This window comes from Arachis hypogaea, chromosome 17, assembly GCF_003086295.3.
Source record: "Arachis hypogaea cultivar Tifrunner chromosome 17, arahy.Tifrunner.gnm2.J5K5, whole genome shotgun sequence".
NCBI lineage: Eukaryota > Viridiplantae > Streptophyta > Magnoliopsida > Fabales > Fabaceae > Arachis > Arachis hypogaea.
The window spans coordinates 11160761-11176362 of record NC_092052.1 but is presented as its reverse complement, the minus strand read 5'-3'; the positions used below and the strand labels follow the sequence as shown (position 1 = coordinate 11176362).

At 32.4% G+C, this 15602-nt stretch overlaps 1 protein-coding gene across 1 annotated transcript; it reads right to left on the bottom strand.

The window, feature by feature from the left end:
• Positions 1-11417: 11417 nt before the first annotated feature.
• LOC112766847 (photosystem I reaction center subunit IV A, chloroplastic) lies at positions 11418-13768 on the bottom strand. Its single transcript, XM_025812746.2, has 3 exons — positions 12666-13768; positions 11924-11989; positions 11418-11676 (listed from the first exon to the last, which is right to left on the bottom strand). Exons 1-3 carry the CDS (start codon positions 12948-12950, stop codon positions 11572-11574), a joined length of 456 nt encoding a protein of 151 aa, XP_025668531.1. The 5' UTR covers positions 12951-13768; the 3' UTR covers positions 11418-11571.
• Positions 13769-15602: the final 1834 nt, after the last annotated feature.

Below are 15602 nucleotides of genomic sequence, written 5' to 3'. Positions count from 1 at the left end.
TTTATGCTATATGTCCTATGACAGATATTGAGTTATTTTTTTCTGCAGAATTAAGTTGATGGTTTATTTCATGTTATGTGAAATGTTCATTTTGCAATATTTGTATTGTGTTTGATCTCAATAAAGTTGGACCAGCTGGAAATAAACATGTATGAGATCACTTGGCATGTAATTTCCATATTACTCATCCAAATTTGATCTATGTCGCTAAGTATATTAGGATGGTGATTGGCGTGGTTTAGTCACGGCATTTAATGTGATAAAAGTTGCGGTAGTTCCATATCTAATGTATGAGACGGACCAGATTGTTAAAGTAATGAGAGAAATAGCATTCAGATGCGCGCATAAAGTTTATAAGGTGTGATTATGTCAAGAAAGAATATATGTATAGCCCAAGTGGGAGATTGTTAGAAAATTATTTTAATTTCCTAATTTGTTTGTGGGCAATACATATATTAATTGTAATCACAAATTATGCTATTTCACTATAAATGACTTATATAATGATGATCTCATTTATTGTTATAAATACTAATTGAATAAGTCATTATTACTTTTGATTTGGAATTAAATGAGAATAAAACCAGATATTATCTTTTGTTCCTTAGATAATTATCTTTTTGGATTTTAGATATATTATATTTTGGGCTTTAGATACTATTTTATTTGGGTTTAAGGGTTTAATGGGTGCTATGCTCAAATATAAATAGACTTTCAGGGTTTCGGTCCCCAATATACCAAAGCCACCTTTATTACTCTTTCCCCATCAAAAGAGTTGCAGTTCAGCCTCCTAGGAATACAGAAGGCTTTGGTTGAGGAAGATCGAAAGAACCACAAGATCCAAACTCTTCCAATCGTATGATTCATGTTTATGAATTCAGGTACGCTTCCGCATTATGATATATATATTTTTGGTAATTCAATATGGATGATCTGGGTCATTAAAATTAATTTATTCCAACAGAATGGCGTTGTCATTAGGAGAGGTTGGAGAAAGAGATCGTGCGGCAAGAGTTTGGAGAACCCACCGTGGGAGTTGGCTAATTTGAATATGCCATGGAAATTGATTCAACAAAAAATTCAAGGAGAGAAGCGAGAGTTGGTTTCAAATAGATTGGGAGGATCTAGATGGATTTAGGTTTTAGGTGGGTTGTCTTGTTAGGCTTATAGCCCATAACCAAAAAAAAAAAAAAGTTAACCTGTGTGACTGTGCACTAAGGTCACAAGTTAAAATTGTTAATAATAAAATTTTTTAAATGATTTATTTTAATAAATACACAATAAATACATTAAAATTTTAAATTTTGCATCGTTTTATAAAGACTTTTTTAATTGGTAACTTTATCAACTAAATCCTAAAATATATTAGAGTTATAAAATTAAAAATACATTTAAAAAGTTATCCAAGACTAGCATAATATATGATACTTTTTTGGTACAAGCATAATATATGATACTAATAATTTTCTTTTAATTACTTTATTTATTTGTTCTCTCTCATCACTTATTCCAAAGATGATTAGAGTAGTGTTAATTAATAAAAATAAATATATATAAGAATGAAAGTAAAAGTAGTATATCACACTAATTTACTAAATGAAACTTATTTGTGAATAGTGTTAATAATTGATAATACTTATTTAAAAATAGAGAAAATATATTTATTGGATTTGAGATTTATTTTAATTTTTGAAAATACAAACCCTAAACAATTGTTTATTATCACAGAGAAAGAGAGAATATTAGAAATCAACGTATTTAATAAAAATAAATAGAAGATTAATTAATAATAATATTAGCTCAAATACAAAATAAATATAAAGAATATCAATAATCTAAACAATATTTTTTTATTATCACAAAACAAGAATCAAATTGAGGTTTAATTCGCTTCTCACACTTGTCAGTTGTCAAGCTGCTTCACTATTTGAATTTGCATTCACTATTTGAATTTGCATGGAATTTCTATTACCACCGAGAAACTACTAGGAATAGATACCCTTTCATTTTTTTACAACAAAAAATGTTCTCACTAGCGATATTCTTAACCAATAACAATTTAAGAAAGAGCTAAGAAGCTGGAACATTATTTCTTATATTTTATATTTGCTAAAATTTTAAACAGTTATTTCCAAGATTTAGCTATTCAAAGTATTAAATTTTCATAATTTAATAAAATTTGATTCCCATTATAAAAGCTGGAAACATCTTATATACAAAATTTCTAATATGTCATTCAATTATTGTATTTATTGTGTTCTGGAAATATCTTGCATTATTATATGAATTAATATTTTTTTTATTAAACCCAAAAGAAGATTATATCACAGAAATAACACGAAGTAAAGCAACCCTTCTACAGTCATCATCTAAGATTAGTTTGAGAATATGAGATAATGATTGATCGATGAAATGGTACCCAGGCTTTGAATTCAAATTCTCCTTTGTTAGAAGATCAACTCTTCTATTCCCTTTCTTATAGGTGTGCTTTATGCTAATGTTCCAATCTCTTCTGTCTTCTCATCAACCAAGAAATTTTCCTGACAATAGATTTGTAATTGGCTGATTTTTTTTTTTTTTTTTTGTGGAATTATAAACTGACCAAAAGAGAATTGACAAACAAACATGCCAGTTTAATTATGGCAAAAGCAAAATAGTTTATTTTATTTAAAAACATTAACGGCCTATATGATAAACCCATCTTTTTGTCTTAAAAAAAAAACCCAAACTTAGAAGCCCATGATTATGTTAAATAATTACCACTAATACCCCATATTAACATATCCGTATAATACTCTCATCATGTGAAGCATACTGTAGCAAGCCTGGAGCAAACATTGATTTTGTCTCTAGTGGGACACTCATTACCCAATAAGATCATACGTATACTACATTTCTACATCTGTAGAAAGATAATAATTTTTATACCTAACAAGAGTTCACTGTGAAATATAAGCGCTAACCCCATCATCAAATTCTTGTTTTATTTATTGATAGCAAGTTCAATAGGATATCTTGTTAGGTGATTCCGAGAGATAATTATAATAGATAATTTTTTTATTAGATAGTTTGGACAACTTTCAATCTTAGAAGTTGATATATTAAGATATTATATATTACTATTCAATCAAAATTGTAACTTTAAACTTGGATCCTTTTTGGTGTAGGTTATGCCTGTCAAACCTATACCATGTCTAGCTACAGAACGGAATATTAACCAAAAACTCTTTTTTATTTTTTCTCTCGACGATGGTGCTATATTCACTGACCGAAACCTCATGAGAGAGGGGTTTGTGAGAGGAGGAGCTGCCAAACCACATGGTCCTAGGAAAACGGCCAGAGCGAAAGGTGACATCTTGCATCGCAACTCAAAGAAGGTGAGGAAAACGGAACAAGATATGGAGTTCTCTGGAACTTCCAACCTGGTACCTAGAATGGAGGATTGGATGGAGAATCAGGGAGAAGGAGCTAGGGTGGCTGTTGTTGAAGGGGAAAAAGAAGTAAATGCAGCAAAAAGAATCTCCTTTGCGCAAATAGTAAGATGTGGAAAGGGCCTTGTTGAGGGTAAAAGGGAGGATATGGAAACAGAGAGTGTTGTTGGTGGGCTAATTTTTTTTTGTTATGGAAGTAAAAGTGGTGATATACTTTAACATGGTAATTTTTGGTGTTTTTCAAAACTGTGGAAGTACACAAATTCCTGGGACCGATTTCTGTACTTAAAATTTTTTAATTTTTTTAACACAAATCCCTAGGATCGATTTGTGTACCTCTCAGAAATCCCTGGGACCGATTTGTGTACCTCTCACAAATCGGTCGATCCGATTTCTGTACCTCTAGAAATCGGACGGTCCGATTTGTGTACCTCTAACAAATCGGACGGTCCAATTTCTGCTTCTCTAGTTAAACGATCCCACATTTAAGTATAACACCCCAACAATTCACATTTAAGAAAAATACCACTACCACTCCAATATTAAAAATAAAAAATTCGTTGTTGGTGTCACCGAAGGAAATAAAAAAGGAGATATCATGGAAGAAGAAAGTGAAGACGAAGAAGATGAGGAGGATGTCAAAATACAGAAAATGCCAAATGGGATGATGAACCTGATCATAGGTGAAAGGACGAAAAGAGAACTGAGGAAGGTTTGGTGGGACTCTTTGGTGGTGAAGTTGCCGGGAAGAAAGATTTTACTCCTAGCACTAAGGCGCAGATTGGAGATTATGTGGGGAAAGAATGGAAGTCTGGACGTGATTGATTTAGGGAATAATTTTTTTCTTGTTAGATTTTACAATTCCGAAGACTTGGATTTCGCTATAATGGAGGGACCATGAAAGATCCTAGACCACTATCTAACAATAAGACTCTGGAAACCCGATTTTAATCCTGCGGAGGCTACTATTGATAATATTGCTGCCTGGGTTCGGCTACCGGGACTAGCAATAGAATACTATGACAAAGCCATTCTCACTAAGATTGGCAATATAGTTGGTAGAACACTCAAAGTAGATTCTACTACTGTCGAAGTTTCTCGTGGGAAGTTTGCTCGTCTCTGCGTAGAGGTTGATTTGCAGAAACCGCTCGTGTCCCAGTTTCTTATTAATGATATCAATAAAAAAGTAGAATATGAAGGAATCCATCAAGTATGCTTCCATTGCGAAAAAATTGGGCATGAGAAGAATAGCTGTCCAGAAAAAAAACATCAAAACAGAGGTGAAGCAACCCAGCAGGTAGGAGCTGAGGTTGAAGATAGGGGCAAAAATGCCAATGCAACCAAAGACAAGGGCAAGGAAGTAATTGAAAGCTCAAATGAGGAATTTGGTCCCTGGATGCTTGTCCAGAGGACTACACGTGGCAGAAAAAGCAACAAACTTGGGGAAGGAACAAGCGTTGGAGGAGGTGATGCAAGGAAGATTCTGGATGCTGTAGTGGAAGGACACAATTCTCACTTTGCTCCCCTGCAAAATGAGGTAGTGGAGGATCACAATGGAACCAATAATGATAATAGTACAACTGAGGTGGAGAAAGCAACAAATCAAACCTCTCCAGTAAAAAACCTGCCCAAAAAAGATACAAAAAATCAAAGATTATCTAATAGCACTCAGGAAAAGAACTCAACAGCCCAAAAATCACAGCCCACAAAAGTAGACCAAACCCAGACACACCAAAACAGACCCAGTATGACCTCTAACAGTAGAACCACCCAGTTCAACACCCAGAATAACCCAAAGTATCATTCTGCCCAAGACCCATGTATGCATCCTGTTCATAATCTTGCCCAAAATCATTGCACCCAAACTGTCCATAACCCAAGCACACAAAATTAACTTAACCAAAGTTCTCATCCAGACCAAAATCCTGAAACATCTTTGAGTCCACCCCATCAAGAAGCACATTTTCAAGAGAATTGGATTGACCCTACCCTCCCAAGTCCAATGGCCACAGAAGAAGTTTTAGCAACAGACCCAATCATAATGGAGGTAGAGATACCACCTGATCCAGACCCCAAATCCCCAGGATTCAGTTTAATTGAAACTGATGATATGTTAGAAGCCATAAATCAGTACGAAACAGGGTTGAACCCGGAGCAAGATGACAATGGAAAGGAACTTCCTCTTCAGGAGGAAAATATGGTATGTAACTAATGGGTTTCTGCCTGTTAAGGTTGTGCTGGGACAGGACAGTGTCCTTCAGTCAGGTTTTTTTTTACTCTCTTCACTTGTTAGATTTCTTATGAATATTCTTGCATGGAATATTAGGGGTGCTGCAAATAAAGGTTCCATTCGCACACTCAAAGAAATTAAAAGGCAATATAATCCAGATATTTATCTTATTTTTGAACCCAAATGTGGGGGAGTAAAAGCCAAAGAAGTGATAAGAGACAGTGGCTATAGACAGTACTTTATTGAGGAAGCAAGAGGCTTTGCAGGAGGCATATGGGTGATGTGGAATGATGATTGTGTTAGCCTAGATATGATTGAAGTTCACAATCAATATGTCCATATGGAAGTGAGTAAACAGGGAATGCACATGTGGTGCCTTACTGCGATTTATGCGAGTCCCCAAGAGAGTACTAGGAGGGAGCTTTGAGAAAAATTATCCACGATAGCAAACAGAGAGATAGAAGCTTGGCTTTTGATGGGAGATTTTAATGAAATCGCTGATGAAGGTGAGAAAAAAGGAGGAGCTATAGTTGATCTCCAAGCCTGCAGAAGATTCAAGGAATTGATCAATAGAAGTAAGCTTATTGATTTGGGCCATGTTGGCTCTAAATTTACTTGGAGGGGAGGACAAAGAGAAGGCTTGGATAGAGTCTTCAAGCGCCTGGATAGAGCGTTGGCGAATGCTAAATGGAGAACTGAGTTTGCGGAAGCAAGAATAGAGGTGCTACCAAGAGTTTTTTCAGATCACCACCCAATCCTAGCTCGATTACAACCAGAAAGATTGGATAGAGGTCCAAAACCTATTCGGTTTGAAGCGATTTGGAAAACTCACCCCCAATTTAATACATTTGTTAAAGAAGTATGGAAAGGGGATATGCACTTTCCAGCAGCAATGAAGGATCTTACAAAAAGTCTGCAGAAATGGAATGTTAAAGTATTTGGCAATATATTCAGGAAGAAGAGAAGAATTCTGAATCGCTTAAAAGGAATCCAGCAAGCTCCATCATATGGAAGGAACCCTTTTCTTGAAGAGCTCTGAAAGACAGTTAAAGAATGAATTAGAAAGTATTTTGAACCAAGAAAAAATACGTTGGCTCCAAAAGTCAAGACAACAATGGATAGTGGAGGGTGATAGGAACACGAGGTATTACCATACTAAGACAACAATTAGAAGACGGAAAAATAGAGTGGTAAAACTGAGAAGACAGGATGGTGCATGGTGTGAAGATCAAGAAGAACTAAAGAACATGACAGTAGACTATTACAAGAATCTTTACGAAGAAGAGCAACAATTCAGGCCTGAGATCCCCATCTTTTCTACCTTTTCAGGTATTGAAGAACAAGCCCGGACTCAAATTTTGAAGCCCCCTGACAAAAGTGATATTGAAAAAGCCCTCTTCAAGATAGGCTCCCTTAAGGCCCCAGGGGAAGATGGCATGCCAGCTTTCTTTTTACAAGGAGAACTGGAGTCTTGTCAAAGAATCCTTATGCCAGTTTATATCCAGCATGTGGAGAAATCCTAGCATGATTAAAGAGGTAAATTAGACTCTTTTGACTCTTATCCCTAAGGTAAACCAACCTGAGTTTATCACTCAATTTTGCCCCATTGCTCTATGCAATGTAGTATATAAATGTCTCACAAAAATTCTAGTTGAAAAGATAAAACCTATCTTGAATGAAAACATCGCTCCAAACCAATCCAGATTTATATCTGGGAGATTAATACATGATAATATAATCATAGCAAAGGAAATGATCCATGATATGAAAAGGATGAAGGGTCGAAAGAAATTCATGGCTATAAAATTCGACTTTGAGAAGGCTTATGACCGGTTGAATTGGAACTATGTGGAAAGGTGCTTAATGGAATTTGGGATCCCTAGACAAGTTACAGATATCATCAAAAGATGCATAGCTTCGGTCACTTATCAAATTCTTTGGAATGGTTCTAAAACAAAGCTTTTCTACCCAACTCAGAGAATCCGTCAAGGAAACCCCTTTTCTCCATATTTGTTTGTCATAGCTATAGACAAACTCTCCCAATTCATAGAAGAAAGGGTGGATAGGGGAGAATGGTTGCCAATGAAAGCAGACAGAGATGAGCCACACATATCGCATCTCCTTTTTGCGGACGATCTACTCATCTTTGCGGAGGCATCAACAGATCAATTACAGATTGTTAACTCAACTCTTGAGGCTTTTTGTGAAGCATCGGGTCTAAAAGTTAATAAAGAAAAAACTGCTATCTATTTCTCCAAGAGCACAGATCATAGATTGAGGGAAATCATTTGTAATAGTAGTGGATACAAAGAGGTGAATTGCTTGGGAAGATATTTGGGGGCGATGTTTACTAACAGCAGAAGCAAGAAGGAGAATTTCAAGAACATATTAGAAAGAGTGCAAGGAAAAATGAAGGGATGGAAAGCCAGTTGTTTGTCATTTGCAGGAAGAATAACCCTAGCTAAATCGATAATGAGTACCTCATTGAATTTTGATATGTTGCACAGCAAAATTCCAAAAGATATATGCCAGCAGATTGAGAAACTTCAGAGAAAATTCATATTGGGAGAAGAAGAGAATACCAAGAAAATACATGCGGTGAGCTGGGAGTTATTATGCAAAGAACAACTGAAGGGAAGAATGAGCTTTAGAAAGTTAACCATCATGAATGAAGCTTTCATTATGAAATCCTTTGGAGAATTCTCACTGAACCAAACTCCTTATGGACCAGAGTCTCGATAAGTAAATATGAGAGAGGGCTAAATTTGGTGGAGCAATTTCAAATACATAGAGACGATTCGGAACTCTGAAAAGAGTTGGCAAAAGTATGGAAAATGGTGCTACATAACTCATCTTACTCTATTGGTAATGGCAAAAGAACTAATTTTTGGACACATAGGTGGTTACAGGGGGAAACAACAGCTCTCTCACAGCATACAATTATTCAATTACAAGACAGTCAACAACAAGAAACTGTAACAGATTATGTTAAAAAAATGGCAATTGGAATTTTCATAAGTTAAGTACATACCTCCCTGATCATATTGTAAGTAAAATTCGAGCAATACCACCACCATCAGAGAAATTTGGAGATGATAAAATCTTCTGGAGCTTGAGTAGAGATGGGGACTTCTCAGTTGCAACAGCCTACAAAAGCATCACAAGCACAAAAGAAGATCTAGATACAGTATGGGAAATAATTTGGGGCTGGAAAGGGCCCTAATGTATAAAATGTTTCATGTGGCTCGCCTTGCATAACAAATTTCTAACTGCGAAGAGAAGGAAAAGAATTATGGGAACAATACCTTATTGCCATAGATGTGTGGGAACGGAAGAAACCCTTTTATATGCGCTTCGTGACTGTTTAGCAGCATCGTGGGTTTGGTCCAGATTAATCCATCCCTCAAAAATTGAAAGCTTCTTTAGAGCTCCCTTCAACACTTGGCTAAGGTGGAACCTCACCTCAGAGCTTAGTAACAAACCAAATGACCCTTGGATGGATATCTTCATGGTAGGATGTTGGTGGATTTGGAAGTGGCGAAACACAGAGGTGTTCAACCCAACTGTGAGCAGACCCCCAAGTCTTCATCAGCTTATAGCTAACCATGTTGAGGAGATTCGCACAGCCTTCAAAAAAGAAAGCCTCTTGAATACCGTCCCAACCAGATTTCAAGTGAACATAAAATGAAAAAATCCTCCACGGGGATGGGTAAAATTGAATTCAGATAGGGCGTCAGCAGGGAACCCTGGTCCGGCTAGATGTGGTGGAGTTGTGAGAGATAAGAATAGGCGATGGATTGCAGGTTTCATGGGGAATATAGGGACATATTTAGCATATCAAGCGAAGCTTTGGGGAGTGTATTATGGTCTTAAAACATTGTGGGAGTTGGGATTCAGAAAGACAGTGATAGAGTTGGATTCCAAGACGGTGATAGAAGTTCTTGATGAAAAAAACAAAGTAAAAAATCATCCAAGTAGTCTAATAAATAGAATCTACTCCCTTATCAATAGGGAATGACAACTCAAATTCAGCCATACATACAGGAAAGGGAACCGTGTAGCTGACTGCTTAGCTAAGCTAAGTACAGAAAAGGAACCTGGTTATCATTTTGTGGACCTGCCTTTTGGTATCCTTAGAATGATTGTTGATGATGAATTGATGATACTAGAGGAGTCGTTTTATCCCGCATAGTTACAGTGTATCCTCTCAGTCTTCTTAAACTTCATGTTTAAAGTCTTAAAAAAAAGGGAAAAAAAAAACATTTTTAGAATTTATAATAAATTTACTGTTAAAAAAATTTATAATAGACTTTGCTAATAAATGTCCTAACAAATATTTTAAAAATATAAAAATAGAAAGTTTTGTATATACTCCATCTTTTTCTTTTCCAAAATAAAAATGAGAACTTCAACTAAAATTTTAATAAAGTAAATGAAAAAAATATATTAAATGATAATTTTTATTATCTATTTAAAATTTAGATAGCAATAGTCTTTAATTTATAAAAGTATTATTTCAAAAGTGAAAATTACACTACTAAATACTTAAAATTAATGAAGATATATATTACAGTTCATTATTTGATAGTCTTTACTTAACACAAAAATATTATTGGTGGGTTTTCTAGTATTTTTAGATAATAATTATAGATCAAGTACATTAATTTTGGTCACCTCAAAATCTTCTTAAATTATTTGGACCATCTTTTGTAGGCGAAGAAAGTTCATAACTATTAAAACTTTTCGTAATTATTAATAAAATTATTGAAAATTACAGAGAATACCTAGTATTATTTTTATGTAGTTATTCTCTCTCAAAAGTTGTATTCTTAATGTTTTAAATATGTACTTTCATGTCTCAACACATCTTATATTTCACCAAGACAAATGAGAAGATGTGTGTCATCATCATCCCACTTGTTAAATAATCTATTTTATCTATTTATATAAAAATTGATACATAAGACTTTTTTTATCATTAGAGATCACTAGAGATTGATATTTTATCTATTACTCTATTTTTACATCAGCATTTTTTCTAAGTTGTAATTTTCATAGAATTTTGATTTTTTTTTAAATTATCTCTCTACGTTTAATAACTTTAACTAAGATTTTTTCTAATTAATAATAAATTTAATCAATAACTTCTATTAACATTATTTTTTAATTAATGACTTTAATATTATTATTAAGTTATTTCATAAGAAAAAACTATCTTATTATTTTTTGTTATTAACTCTATTTATTAAAATATTATTTTATTTTTATATGTTTCATGTTATAGGTCAAATGTTCATATATTATATTTTTTAAAGATTTTTTAATTAGAAATGAAATTAAAAGTTGTAAAGTCAATTAATATTTAACAATATTAAAAAAAATTGTTACAAAATTTTTTTGGATTTATTTTAATTTCATTCAGCCATAAAAAATATTTAGTGAAGTAAAATCTATTTAAGTTAAATTAAACTTTATTTGAGTGTCAATAAATATACTATTTTTGTAATTATATATTTTTTGTGTAAATATAACTCATTTATCAAAATCAAATAAAAAATTGATTCTCTTTTTTATACTTCATCAAAAATCTACTCAAACAAATATTTTAATATATATAATAAATTATTAGAATTTAATTTTCATGATACTATATGATTGTATTATACTACATAATTTATTATGCTATAATTTATTAAAAATTGTATAGTATTTGCGTTCTATGTACTAATTTAAAAATAAATTCAAATCATGAGCAATTGCACACACAACATAATTTATAAAGATTAGAGGGTGATGGATATAAGAGAAAATATGATACATAATTTTTTTTTCTTTTGAGATGAAAAATTCTTAAGCTAATTGCTGCAATAGCATGATGACAATTGTCAAAATTACAAACTTAGAATGGAATCATGCAACTTCCTCAATCTCATCCAGTGCATAATTGTTTGTTGATACATTTGCATAATTAACTTTGTTGAATCGAACCACAACAGGGTAGCGAGTCTTGGGGTCCTACACAATAAACAGAGAAACCAATCAAATTAACAAACATGATTACATGACTTAGTTAAGCAATTTGCACAGATCGCTCTAAAGTAATATCCAAATCAGTCTCTAAAACATTTTAGCCAGACACTTTAGTGGTCAACAAATTTTAATCATCATATCAGTCACTAAATTTTTATTTCGTTAGAAATACAAATTGAGCATGTGGTTAATTGTTAATTTGAGTGTAATTTGGAGTAGGAATAGTAATAACCTGATCAACAGCAACAACTGAACCATAGCCTTTGTACCAGTACGATTCTTTCCTAAGAATCTTCACCTGTTTTGATGATGAGTGTAAACAAAAATTAGACGCATGTTATTATTAGTCTACATTATGATCTATATATATAAAAAATGAAGTCTCATATCATATAAAGCCACAAAAATCAATAAACATCTAAGTGGATTCATAATAGATTAAAGGTCTTAACTCTTAAAGATTATGTATTAAAAAAAGTTATACTACAGATCACTCAAGTTAAAAAAAAAAAAAAAAGTTATCAAGCCAGATTATCAACTCAATTAAACTAATTATCGAATAGAATATCAAGGATTTCAACACTGACATTAATTTTCATTCACTAAAATTCTAAATTGGATCAGAATTACTCGTTAAGAGTACGTTGTCCAATAAAAACTTCACTCTGAACAAAAAAGTGTTCCATTTGACGGATTTATCTAATAATTGATTCATAATATTACTACCCTACATGTATGTCAAGAATAATCCACCAAAGTATATTCGTTGAAATACAAAATACATGTTGAAAATAATAGATAATGATTGATTTGGCTACTGAATTTGAGCATAGCATTTTTTATATAATCTATAATCTTTCATGTACTTTTGTAAATTTTATTACAGTACTAAGTAAGAAGTAAGAATAACTGAACAAAAGGAAATTAAACATTAAATTATGTAACTAACCATAACTAATTAATTAAAACCCAACCTTAGTTCCTCTCTTGGGGCCAATTGGAGGTGGCTTTGGTTTCGGAACAGCAGCAGCTTCACCTTCAGCCGGTGGTGTTGCAGTTGCAGGTGCAGCAGAAGCAGCAGCAGCTTCGTCTTCAGCCTTCACAACAAGCCTGTTAAAAGAACCACCATTGTTGTTGTTGTTGAACCTTGAAGGGAACATCACTGTAGAAGTGACTCTCGAAGAGGAAGACGAAGAGATTACGTTGCCGGCTGACAGCACAAATCCAGATGCAGCTGATGCCATGTTGCAACTAGCCATAACTATCTGAGTTCAATTGAATTGCTCTCTTTCTTTCTCTTCTTTGTATCTCTCTGCTGATAATGGTTGATAAGTGTGATGACAAAGGAAGCAAAAATAATATTGAGAGACTTGGAAAGAAGGTAGATTTTCGTTGGAATCTGATCCACACAGAAACGGGAGTCAAAATCGTTTCCTCCACTAAGGTCATGCCACTTGTGTAACCATATCCAATTTCTTTGGATAACGTTTCTACAACTCATCCATTTCATCATGGTCGTCTACCCAACGAGTCAACTCGTTGAGGGCATACCTAGTACCTACTTCTACTCTATTGGAGTGGCAATAACAAAACAATAGCCAAATATTTAAGATAGATTTTGCATTCTTAGTTCATTAATGAAGTCACAAAGAGTCCAAGAGTACATCTTTTTGTGTGATACATTCAAAATTCTTATTGCAAAATTATTTGTATTCTAAATGTTTATAGGATTTTTTTAATAAATAAAATAACTTTAATATTTATCAATTTATGCAAATTCTATATTATTTATATTTTTATCTTTGTTACTTATTTTGTTTACACTTGTAAGTAATAAAAATTATGTTATTTATCCAGTTAATATTAAGTTCCATTAACTTTCTATCTTTATCATTGGATGTATCTCAAAATAGGATAAATTACATTATAAAATTAATTGTTTCTCTAAATTATACCATTACAATACCAGTATTTTTTTCTACATAAACAATTGAGTCGTAGGCAGTTAAGTATTGTTATTGTGCAGCTTTGTATTAGTGTGTATAGGTAGCTTCTATTGTTTAACTGTTTTTCATTTGCACGAGAATTTGCAATATGGCTAGCAGTTCAAGTGATGTTGAACAACGAAGATATATTGGGATTCAATAAGGAAGTTATTCTCAGCCATTCGAAGCGGTCACTTCGGAGTGACTTTTCCAAAGAGGATAAAGAAAGGAGGGACAAAGGGTTCCATTTGGAATCCTCTGTTAAGGATTTTTCAAAACTCAATAGTTGTAGCTATTTATGTGTTTAGATAATCGATATAAAATGTATGAAATCAAAGAATTAATAATAGAGATCAACCTCATTCATATCAGAGGATGTGAATAAGATATGATAAACTATAAAGTACTATCAAAATTCTAAAATAATTTTAGATAATAAAATTTATCAAGAGAGTACTTTTTCAATATATAATATTTTATATACATTTTTTATTACCTGTTATTTATTCAAAGATTTTTTGGTTTTTATTCACTATTTTTGTTACTGAAAGTGAAAATAAAAAAATAGATATGTATTCATAATAATAATAATAATAATAATAATAATAATAATAATAATAATAATAATAATAATAATAATAGCAATGACACAAATCACAGTACTATATAGAATTATATTTTTATGTAATATAATAAGAATAGTGCCAATCAAACAACTATATAAAATCATACAAAAATATATGTACTCTTCACTTATTAATAATAATAATAATAATAATAATAATAATAATAATAATGGTGTTAATTAAAGAATGTACGTACTGTATATGGTACATATTTAAGTTTATAGAAATTCATATGATGCAGCTCTTTTCGCAACACCTGCACTATTTTAGTATTTTATCTTTATGTTGGGGAAGTAACTTGGCAAGCTGCTGTTGCCTAAAAAGTTGATAGCTTGTCTAGGTACAACTAAGGAAAAATCATTCATGTTGATCCTTCTTTACATATAAGTTGGTCCTTGAGACCTTGACTCCTTGAGATTTTTTTGTTGATTGATTCTTTTTTCTTAACCGAACTAAAAAGAAAAACAAAGAGTTTTAATACCAATAACAATAATAATAATTAACTCAAATAAAAAAAATTATGGCATATGTGCTTTTTAATTGATGAAGAAAATTGGTAACTAATTCTATATATTATATATTAATTTTTTTTGTATAATTCAAAAATTAAAAAAGAGTTATGTGATTTTCTTTAATTCATTTGTAAATTAATATTCTAATTCAACTTACTATTTTTTTATCCATGATTCTATATCCTTTTTAATTATTTGCAGATTCATTATCTATATATATATATATATATAAAAGGGTAAGTTACCGAAATATATAAATTATTTGGAAATCAATATTATCATAATACAATGTTTATAAATTGAAGACGTAAATACAATTTTTATTATTCTATAGAAATTACGATAGGAATATAATGGATTAGAGTTTGCACGTAAATCGCTACAGAATCCTGCAATTTACATTGGACTGCGTGTGACCAGAAATCGCTACAACCTGCTATTTTTGAAAAAATTGAGCTAAGAAGAAACTGCCGCACTCCTATAGAAGTTTCTTTACGATTACCACATTAAGGAAACCGCAGCACCCCCTCTTAACAGTTTATGTTTGGTTAGAATTGCCTATAAATACCAAGCAGAGGGAGTGGTGTAGTTGTAGATTGTCATTTTCACAGATTTACAAATAGATAGTGAGGAGAGTTTTTGGTTCTAGTCCATTACTCTGGAAAAATTCAAAAAAACAAAAGGCACAGTATTTTTATCAGGGTCAACAAATACGTTGTCAGAGTTAAAAACGAGTATATTGTAGAAGATAGGGTTGTGTGGGACCAAGTGGGTGAAGAAGTTGTTCT